General features: G+C 36.9%; 1 protein-coding gene across 3 annotated transcripts in view; it reads left to right on the top strand.

Annotated features, from left to right (window-relative positions):
- Positions 1 to 10,614, top strand: part of SLK (STE20 like kinase) — a 55,901-nt gene extending 45,287 nt beyond the window's left edge. For 2 of the 3 annotated variants that reach the window (XM_082425093.1, XM_082425094.1), the window contains 6 exons: positions 1 to 130; positions 755 to 879; positions 1,777 to 1,965; positions 2,522 to 2,647; positions 3,612 to 3,725; positions 6,925 to 10,614. In XM_082425093.1, coding sequence (XP_082281219.1) covers positions 1 to 130; positions 755 to 879; positions 1,777 to 1,965; positions 2,522 to 2,647; positions 3,612 to 3,725; positions 6,925 to 7,071 — 831 coding nt within the window. In that variant the 3' untranslated portion in view covers positions 7,072 to 10,614. The remainder of the gene's footprint in view (positions 131 to 754; positions 880 to 1,776; positions 1,966 to 2,521; positions 2,648 to 3,611; positions 3,726 to 6,924) is intronic. The other variant, XM_082425092.1, reaches the window with a different exon arrangement.
- The last annotated feature ends 311 nt before the right edge of the window (positions 10,615 to 10,925 follow it).

The following is a 10,925-nucleotide window of genomic DNA, read 5'->3' as shown; positions in this document are numbered from 1 at the left end:
GAACAAGAGTTTGTTCAGAAGCAACAACAAGAATTAGATGGCTCTCTGAAAAAGATCATCCAACAGCAGAAGGCAGAGTTAGCCAATATTGAAAGAGAGTGCCTGAATAACAAACAACAGCTCATGAGAGGTATATGAAATTATGCAGCATATGTATATATATATCTCAAAACATTGCAGAGATATACCTTGGAAATTATTTGAATGTTTTCTTTTGCTAGAGTGGTAGAGGGAAAGATGAAGCAACTTAAAGTAAATAAGAGGAAAATACTTCATAAAATTAAGAAGTACTGCAAGATACAGAACTCCTTTAAGGCAATAGAAGTGAACATAAACATATAATCCTTAAAACATCTTTTTTGTCCAGATGATGGTAGAAATATACCTGAATAATTTTATGTACTCATTATGCCTTACAATGTTGGTATACTTAAATTGGCTACGTGATAGAATGGAATTTTAAGCACTTATTTCCCCTAACAAATACCTTATATTTTTTTTCTTTCTCATTAAGATGGTTAAATGGAATTTTGGTGTTGTGGGTAGGGCGTTCTCTGTTTACAGGACATCAGAACAGAACGGAAAGTGGTAAATGGATATTATCTTTATGTTGGTAATATTTCATTTATAGCTCAGAATGTCCGTGTGTATTAATTAGTGTATTAGAACACTTGTATGTAAATATTAAAATGAAGACCAAAGTACATTAGTAAAAAGAGCAAAGTTACATTTTGAAATTGCTTTCTTCTTCTAGCTAGAGAAGCTGCGATTTGGGAGCTTGAAGAACGACATTTACAAGAAAAACACCAGCTGCTCAAACAGCAACTTAAAGACCAGTATTTTATGCAAAGACATCAGCTGCTTAAGCGCCATGAGAAGGTTAATGAAAGGAAAATTTGTTCACTTTTTTGTTCATTTTAAAGTTTGCAGAGCTATTTATTTATTTATTTTAAATTTATTTATTTTAATTTATTATTTTTGGCTGCGTTGGGTCTTTGTTGCTGCGCGCGGGCTTTCTCTAGTTGTGGCGGTGGGGGGGGCTACTCTGTGTTGCGGTGCGCAGGCTTCTCATTGCGATGGCTTCTCTTGTTGTGGAGCACAGGCTCTAGAGCACACAGCCTTCAGTAGATGCAGCACATGGGCTCAGTAGTTGTGGCTTGTGGGCTCTAGAGCGCAGGCTCAGTAGTTGTGGCACACAGGCTTAGTTGCTCCATGGCATGTGGGATCTCCCCGGACCAGGGATTGAACCCACGTCCCCTGCATTAGCAGGCAGATTCTTAACCACTGCACCACCAGGGAAGCCCAGAGCTATTTATTTTTGAAACTTATATTTTTTACAGAATAAAGTTTAGGTTTCCTTTCTTTTATCCTAAAATTTCTTTGAAATTTGGAGTAATTAATTGTATGTTGGTCATGATTGCAAACTCTTTTCTACAAATTCCAAGGAAGGTAACTAATTACAATGCTTAAAGACCTCTTATACATTATAATCTTCATCTTGTCTCTCAGAGGTAGCTATTTTGGCTCCATTTATGGTTCAGTTATCTTAAAAATGTGGACTCCCTATACTTAGTATACGAGAGTCAATATAAATCTCTTATTACTAATAGCTTATTTTTCTTATAAATTATTTTTTTGCCTAATATTTTGCTGGTTGGTATGCAACAAGGGAGAGAGTAATTTGGGGAAGCAACAGCAAAATGACATGTTTGAGCATACATGTGGGTACTGAGTATTAAATTATATCTACGTCATTGGACTCTGAAACTTTCTTAGGAAACAGAACAAATGCAGCGTTACAATCAACGACTTATTGAGGAGTTGAAAAACAGACAGACTCAAGAAAGAGCAAGACTGCCTAAGATTCAGCGCAGCGAAGCCAAGACTCGCATGGCCATGTTTAAGAAGAGTTTGAGAATTAACCCAACAGCAACACCAGATCAGGATCGTGACAAAATTAAACAAGTAAATAAGCAAATTACTCTCTTTAAGTTTAAATTTTTTGAATGGCCTTTAGAAGTACCACATAATTGTGTTGTAAACATTTGGAGCCACCTTGGGCTCATTGATATTCACCATGGCTCTGTACACATATGGCATGTACCAACTCAGTCTCCCTCAGGTGCTGGCCACGGAGAGCTCTGCTCTCTTCTATGCCCCACACCAGATCCAGGGCTAGGCTGGTCCTAAGACCAGCCCTGGGAATAAGATGACTTGGCCAGCTTTTCAGTCAAACGTGTGGCCTCACTATACTTCTACAGTCACAGATCCCACACACAAATTAACTGAGGTCACTAAGCAGATAGGAGGAACAAGGTTTTAATCAGAAGTCTCTCTCCACCTCCCTACACCCCACCAAAGCCATGATGTAGACTCCAGCTTTGAGTCCCAGCGTATTATTACTTGCAGCTTTAGTTTATTGTACTTTAAGCTTTGTTACATTCCTTAATTACACCTTTGGAAGATGCAGAAATTACATTACTTGTTAACCATATTTATCTTTTGTTTTTCTTATTTATAGTTTGCTTCTCAAGAAGAAAAGAGGCAGAAAAATGAGAGAATGGCTCAGCATCAAAAACATGAAAATCAAATGCGGGATCTTCAGTTGCAGTGTGAAGCCAATGTCCGAGAACTGCATCAACTGCAGGTTAGCTCCAGAAGCATGAACGCAAAGCTGGTAGTAGATGCACAGTACAGGTGGCTGGTTTTGAGGAAATAATAGCTACTCAGAGTAAGCTGCACATTGCTTATGAAGATGCTGGGATTTAAAGGTTTTCTTTCCTCTGTAGACCCAAAGGAAGATCAGTTTAGTATCGCAGGCACTTGTTTAGAACTTACACAGCTGTGATTAGTATAAACATGAAGCTAATTTATGATATAAGAAGTTGCATCTTTCAAAAGTACTATTGAGAATTTTTAGTGTATTTTGCAAAGAAGATGAACAAAGTTTTAAAAATGATGTAGGCATTTTTGTTATCATTCTGAATTTAAAATTTCTTTTTATTTAGGGAGAAATAGTTCATTTTCTTCAAGGTTTTTGAAAAAGATGATAAATATGAGAATTCTTTTCCTAAGGAATTTAAGCATTACTTTAGAGAGGACTGTTTTTGAACCTTACCTGGGGTATGCAGCTCTCTAATATAATATAATATAATATAATATAATATAATGTAATGTAATGTAATATAATTTCTAAAATGTTTACAATTTCAGAGTAGTGTATACATTGTGGATATGCTACATTATTTGCTTAATTTACTAGAGTGGAATAGTTTCTAACCCCATGTTCTGGTACCATTGGATAAAATGCTTCCAAGTTGCCCTCTGAAGTGTCAGTTTTGTAAGTAAACCTTATTAGAAGGAAAATCAGGATCAAACTAGTTCTTTCTATTCAAGTTCTTTTCATATGGATAACAGATCTAGCCTCTACACTTGCAAAAATGAAGTTATGACTCTTTTCATAATTCTTGGCCTTTGGTTGTTAGAGGAGAATTTCAACCTCAGTAATAGCTTTATGTTTAATGAATACTTTATTATTTTGGAAGATAATTGTATTTGTGAAAAATTGCTAACTTGATCTGAAATTTTTTAAATCCAAACTTTATTTTCAGAATGAAAAATGCCACCTCTTGGTTGAGCATGAGACTCAGAAACTAAAGGAGTTAGATGAGGAACACAGCCAAGAATTAAAGGAATGGAGAGAGAAATTGAGACCTAGGAAAAAGGTAATTTTAAAAGCTTTAATTAAAATATGCTTGCATTCATCCATCCCTCCATCCTCCCAGCTATTGGCTCTTTACCTAATATGTGTCAGGAACAGTGTCAGGGATGGGAGACACAGAGATGAAGAGTCAAAGTCCCTGTCCCCGAAAGGTTCAGAATCTAGTTGACAAGCTGTTGCAGATCAGTAGCAGCATTTGTCTGAAGGAGGTAAGCACAAGATACAGAGCAGAGGAGCACAGTGTACCAGCAAAGGAGGAGGAGTGCTTAAGTCTGCTCAGGGAAGTCAGGAAGGGTTAGAGAGGAGATGCCTTGTAAGCCAAGTGCGGCTTGATAGATGAGTAAGAGCTTGCTAGGAGGACAGACAGATGGGAGTGGAATGGGGCAATTTAAGTACAGAAAAGAGAATGAGTGAAAATAATGTGTACAGGAATCATAAGTAGCTCCCTATCATTGTAGCATTAGAGGGAGTGTGTGCCTGTGTGTAGGCATTAGGGAGGGAGAGAGGGAAGGGATGACAGCTTTGTCTGGATGGGTCGACTGGAGCCAGATTACATGGCCCTTATGTGCTGTGTTAATTGACAATTTAGTAAAATAGGGATGGCTTCCTACCCCCTGCCAGTCAGCCAGCTATCTTCTTTGTTTGCGCTTGACTCCCTGCTAGCCTGGTCCAACTGGTCAACCGTTTCAACTCTGTCTTTGCTATTACTATATGATTCTCTCTCTTTGCCAACTGTCAAACTTAAACCTTTATTTTCTCTTGGGCTTCCTGCCTGCTATACATTTCAATCATTCCTTTCTTCCATTCATCCAATGAGTTAATCAAGGAAATATGTATTTAGCACCTACCATGTGCTAATAGTGTGGCTTTTTAACTTGAATTTTGTTTTTTGTTACATTTTTGAATAGGTAGTTCATTCATGTGTTTCTGAATTCAAAGGGTACATACACAGAGGGGTGAAAGTGAGAAGTCCCTTCTCCAGTTCCTCCTTTCACCCTTTGTAGTCTAGCTTTTGCCTCAAATTCCTCCCCAGTTGAATTGGTTGACAGTGGTCACCAGTGGCATTATCTACCTGTTCTTCTTAAAAATCTTCTTAAAATTTTCTTCTCACCTGACTTTTGTGACATACTCTCTTCTTTCTCTGTGCTCTTTATCACCTTTCTTTGTTATCCAGTCACCGGAAATGTAGACATTTTCCAGTTTTACACTCTTACCTCTGCTTCTTTATCTTGATGATCTTGTACATTGTCATGGCTTCAGCTGTTGCATATTTAAGGATAATTCCAAAACTTGTATAGAACATGAATTATTAAGTCATACAGGTCTGGGTTCAAATCTCAGTGCTGACACTGATTAATTTTGTCTCTTAACACTTCTGAGCCCAGTTTTCCTCATTTGTAAAATGAGGATGTTACTACCTCCCTAATTGGGGTTGTTAAGACAGTTAACGGAAGTGATGTGTCTACAGTACTTGAGATGTGGTCAGGATCCAATGAATGGTTGTTATTGTTATTATTTTATTGTTTTTATTATCGGTTCATGCTCTCAGCTCTCATTTTCCATATGGATGTTCCATTCCTCCTCATTTCATTCATTCTGTCCCATTATCATCTCATCAAAGGTTTCTTTTTTTGATGACTGTATATAAAATGTAGCTTCAGTGCCTACCTCGAACCCTCTCTATCCCCTCAACCTTTCTTTGTTTTTCTTCATAATATTCATCACCACCAGACACATTTCTTTGTTGTGTGTCTTCTCCCACCAGAATGTAAGCTCCTTGAAAGCGGGGACATTATCTCATTGTTCACTGATAGATACCCAGCTTCTGGAACAATTCCTGCACATTGTAAATGATCAGTACATACCTCTTGAATGTTGTTGAACGTTGACTAAAGATTGTAAACTCAGTGGAGATAAAACTGAACTCAACATCTTTTTTCCTTCATCTCCATCTCATCTTCCCCCCTCTCTCCAGTCCTACCCACCATCAGGTGTTCTTCCTAACATTCCTGTTCTCTTAACTGACATCTAGGCTAGAAACCTGAATTACCTTTCATTTCCATCACACCCCACATTCAATCAGATGACAAATAATTTTGACTTTTATTTCATAATATTTCTCTTTCCCTTTACTGTCTTCCTATTATTTGCTTAAAATTGTTCAGTAATGTCCTAATGGTCCTTCTGGTCTCTTGTTCACTTTCCTTTCCTCCTGCTTGCCTGCCGTCACCAGAGTGTTTATCCTCAAGAGCATCTCTGTTACTGTCATAGTGGTGCTGATAAATCTGCAGTTCCAACAGAGTTGAATATAAACGCCTCACTTTGACTTTGAAGCCTTCATAGTGCCATACTTTGCCCATATCAGCCCTTTTAGCTTCGTCTCCCACTAGCCACTTTGTTCCCAGCTCATGTTCCAGTACTGGGTATAATCACCGTTACTCACAGCAACTCCACAGTTTCCTGCCTCTGTGCATTGTTTCAGCTCACTTTGTCTGGCGTGTCTTCCCCATCCTGTCTGTCAAATTCTTATCTTTCCTTTGAAACTAAGCTCATGGTTTTCCTCTTCTAAGAAACCTTCCTATCCTTCCATCTTTTCCTGTACTTTGTATTTTTACAGCAGTACTTCTCCTGAGTCACTTGTCCACAAAGTAATTGATACATCAGATATTTATCAAGCACTTATTATATTTGCTCCATATTGTGGGGTTGTAAAGATGAATCTGGTTTAGGTCTTACCTTCAAACAGTTTATAGTTCAATGTGAAAGAAAAGACATGCACATCAGTAATCAAAATAAAAAAATAGGAAATGGTTAGTTCCATGTGGAAGAGACAGTTAATATCAGTAGTTAATAATAGGTGCCATCTGTTGAGTACCTAGTGTGTGTTAAGTACATTATTATCACATTTAATCCTCTCATAGCAACCCAGTGAAGTAGATGGTATTATCGCTGTTTCATAGCAGAAGAATGAAATGATTCTGTAATATAGAGAAGTTAAGTAATTGCCCCCAAGTTATCCATTCATGTGGCTGAGCCAGGACTTGAACCCAGGGCTGCACAGCCTATGGTCCTAGCTGTTGAGCAGTCTCTTCTTCCTTAGGATAACAGACAAAGTCTTCGGGGCAAATAATTTTATCTGGGCTGTCAGAGTAAATTCTGTTTTTAATACCAGTGCATAATTTCTTTTTCCCTTTCTTTTTAAGACACTGGAAGAGGAGTTTGCTAGGAAACTACAGGAACAGGAAGTGTTCTTTAAAATGACCGGGGAGTCTGAATGCCTTAACCCATCAACACAGAGCCGGATTTCCAAATTCTATCCTATTCCTAGCTTGCATTCCACTGGATCGTAACAATGGGAAGCAGTCTGTGGTTGGGTTTGTCTTTTTAAGTATGTCATTCTGTCCTCTTCATCTTCTGCCATAGTCTGTATCAGAGAGCTCACGAAGACAATCACCTGCCTCACCTTCTGGGTGTTTATTTGTTTGTTTTATTTGTTTAGCAAAGATAAAGGGAAAGGCACTAAGACAGATGCTGGGCCATGCTGGCAAAGTAGCATCTTGCAGTAATTCCCTAAGGTGATTTTTGTATATAATCTTAAAAATTGTGTTGTTTAGATACTGTTACCTGAAAAACTGGTAGACATATAATGTTTAAAGTTATTTAAAAAAACCCTGTTATGTCACTTAAGTATTACTAAATATCTTTTTTCCTGACTTAACTTCTCAATGATGCCTAAAATCTATAGTTGAAACTGCTGTAGAGAGTTGGAATAATTTTTTGGTGAATCAGCTCTCATGAAAAAACTATGAGTTGCTCAAAATATGATATTGATTCAGTAAATAAATCTATTATCTTTAAATGTTAGCATCAAACTCTTTTAAAAGAGAAAAATTATTTCAATAATTTGTCTAAAATAATTACCTGTTTAGACATGAGCTAATAATTAAGGGTGCTAGTTTTATTAAAATAGTGCCTAAAACACTAAATTTCAATTGAGTCTAAAATAGCATTTCCTTTTTTGATTCAACAGGGACAAAACACCCTTAGCATTAAGCATTATTATTTTTTAAATCTTGCTCCTATTACCAATTGATAGAAATTTTCATCCTAAAGTATATGTTGTACAAAGTTGGAAAGATGAAAAAAATAAACGGTAGCTTTTAGATGTCCAAATTGGAAATGTAAAACTCACCAAATTAAAAAAAATACAGATTTAGCTATCTCAGCTTACTTCCTAAAATAATACATGAGCTGGTTAAATGACTTCTCCCATCTTAGCAAATTCTGTTTAAAACTGTTGGAGGCTGGCAGGCTCTGAGTTATATTTATGAATATATTTTTTATGAAATTAATCTTAAAAGAGGCATTTGTTCAGAATAGTTTTTAAGAAAGAATTTAAAATATTTAGGCAAATATCAGAAATGACTTTTCGTTGTTTTGAGATCGAGTCATTTATATTTTGGTCTTGTTTTGTTCCATGTTTAAATTATTTACTTTGATTTGAGTGGGAAAAGCTTGAAATCTTTATCATGAGGTTGCTGATACGTGTAATTATTAATGAAATGTTCACTCTAGTCCCTTTTGAGGGTTAGAATTTCAAGCACATGTCAGGTCGAAACAGTATTATAAACCATATTTCGGGGTGTGGGACAGTACATTTGTAGACGAAGCTTGCTGGCTGCCATGTGCGCCTGTTCTGTCATGAGTGCCAGGTACCAATTGTAGAAATTTCAGTTTTTAGTTATATTACATTTGAGGCTCGTGGAAAATGCAAATGAAACTTTGTGGGAACACTGATTCATGTTAAGAAAATGTAAATATCTGTAGCACTTTCTTGCAGTTAATTTGAAAACTGAATGCTGAACCTTATTTTGTCAGTGGTTTAGATGATTTAAAAACGCATGTGATTTTAATTTTGTAATTGTTTTGACAAGCATAATTTACTTGGACAACTTTGTAGGTAGCCTTAACTTCTGGCCAAGTTTGTTTTTTATATAAATATATATACATATATATATATTATGTATGGTTGTAAATTCATACACTTATCACATGAATGTGTTACTGTATACAAAACTCTTTTAATGCTTTATTCTCAAATGCTGGGTTGAAAAATGTTTTGAGAGCCTTTTAAAATATATATCTTTATAAAGTAATGTTCAGGATGATGATGGAAATTGTTTATATTGTTATGATAGAAATGACAGTATAATGTTACCCAGTGTATTTAATGATTTATTTGAAGAGGGAGAGAGGAAGAAGGTTCTCATACCACTTTCTCCTTTGAAATTTTCAGTTTATTGGCTTTTTAAAAATTAATACTTCAGGCAGTGGACATTTTTTCAGTATCGTTTAAAGGGTATCCTGTGTGCTGAATAGTTTATGGCACATAATTAATTTGGTCTGAATATTTGGTTCTTTTTCTTCCTTTCAAGTTGACATTCAGAGTATTGAATAAAGAGGCTCAGAGTAGAACGATTGACAACGCTGGTAAGTTTGTTAGCACCTCTTGCATCTCCCGTAAAACTGCCCTTTGGATTCCTTGTTCACGCTCGAGTTCTCTTTCAAAAATGACCAGACCATATGCATGTAGGAGCAGGACTACAGAATATGTATGTAGAGGTAAAGCCTTCATTTTAATACTTAAAGTTACATAAATCTTTTCAAAAGGTATTTTGTTGTATAGACCATGCTGTTTGTACCCACCCCTGCCCACTTCTTGCTAGGCCCTGTATTCACGTACAGAAGAGCGATCCTTCTCTCTTGCATGATGTGTAGGTGGGGGGTTGGGGAGGGACACAGACATCTTTGAAATCAAAGAGTACAGTCAAATGCATTCCTGAGTTGGTGGTTTTGTTGCTGTGGCAGAATGTGCTATGAAATGCATAGAAGAAATTCTCCATGTGTGCCCCCTAATTACTCAGCCTCCCCTCCTCTCCCTGCGTGCTGTGGACACACCAGGCCACCACGCTTCTGCAGGTCTAGCTCATGGAGCTCGTTGCACCAGGTTGCCTTTCCTAGTCCTGTCAATCCATGGTTGGGTGTGAATTGCTGAATTAGCCGCTATACTATATGGACTCACAGTTAAGCTTTTTCTTACCGTTTTCTATGGGGAAGCTATAGGGTGGGTAAGGAGGAAATTTGGAGTGCTTGTACCTTGCTGAAAATGTTGAAACTTTCCTGTGACAGGATACAGCAAATTGTAATTAAATATAAACCAGAACCAGAGCTACCTCTAAGTAGTGTTTCCTCAAGCACAAAGCTCTCAGGCATATGAGACCCACTGTAATGGAGGGTCTCTGATTTCTTGAGCATCTGTGAGTTTCAGAAGCGATTGTCTTTTGTAGTCTCCTAGTTCCCTTGTAACTACACACTTTTTTCCCCATTCCACACTGTGCTTAAATGACAAAGACTCTTCTGAGAAGCCAAATTCTGTCAAATGATTAGCTAGAGATATTGTTGATTAACAGGAAAATGTAGAACTGTGAGGTGGAGGAGGCGAGCTCTTTAGTTCCAGTTCTAATAGGCTTCTGATTGAATAAATCAGTTCCTTTCTGGGAAATGATCTTTTATAGGAAATGGGATATTTTAAATGCTTTTCTTAAGTTGAAGGCACAACAATTAATGCCACTATTGTTGCTATCCTGTGGCTGACATGGTTTTGATACAGCTTTAAAACTTCTGTTACTAAGCTTGGGGTAGAATGTGATACCAGTTTTCAATGTTGGCTGTAGCTTTTTGTAATCCTTCTCTGATTTGCAGTGTAATAACTTCACAAGCTAAATTTTCAGAAAAAATTTTGTTTCAGAAAATGCCTCTTGTCTATTTGGGAGCAACATGTCTTTTCAATCATGGGGTTGGCAAATGAAAAATAAAGTTATTTCTTAATCTACTTTGGGAAGCAGTCTTTTATTGAGAATATTTGAAACTAGATTGTCCTGCATGAGAACATTTTGTAGCATTTAAAAAAATCCTAACTATATTTTAAAACTCGCAGTCCTCCAGATCTTCTGACCCTTCAGACTTATTTACTAGTATTCCAGACCATCTGTAGTCATCACACACAAGAGGGTCCTTTTTACTGGTAACTTGGGAGTGTCTTTCATCGCCCAAACCCCGCCTTTGGGTGATGCTTAAAATATTTCCATCGACATATGTATATATACCTTTTTTTATGTCCTTTTTTCCCCTTGGAATGGATTAT

This window comes from Balaenoptera physalus, assembly GCF_965194825.1.
Source record: "Balaenoptera physalus genome assembly, chromosome: 14".
Classification (NCBI taxonomy): Eukaryota; Metazoa; Chordata; class Mammalia; order Artiodactyla; family Balaenopteridae; genus Balaenoptera; species Balaenoptera physalus.
Note: the sequence above shows the minus strand (reverse complement) of the source record. Positions and strands in the feature narration are given on the sequence as shown.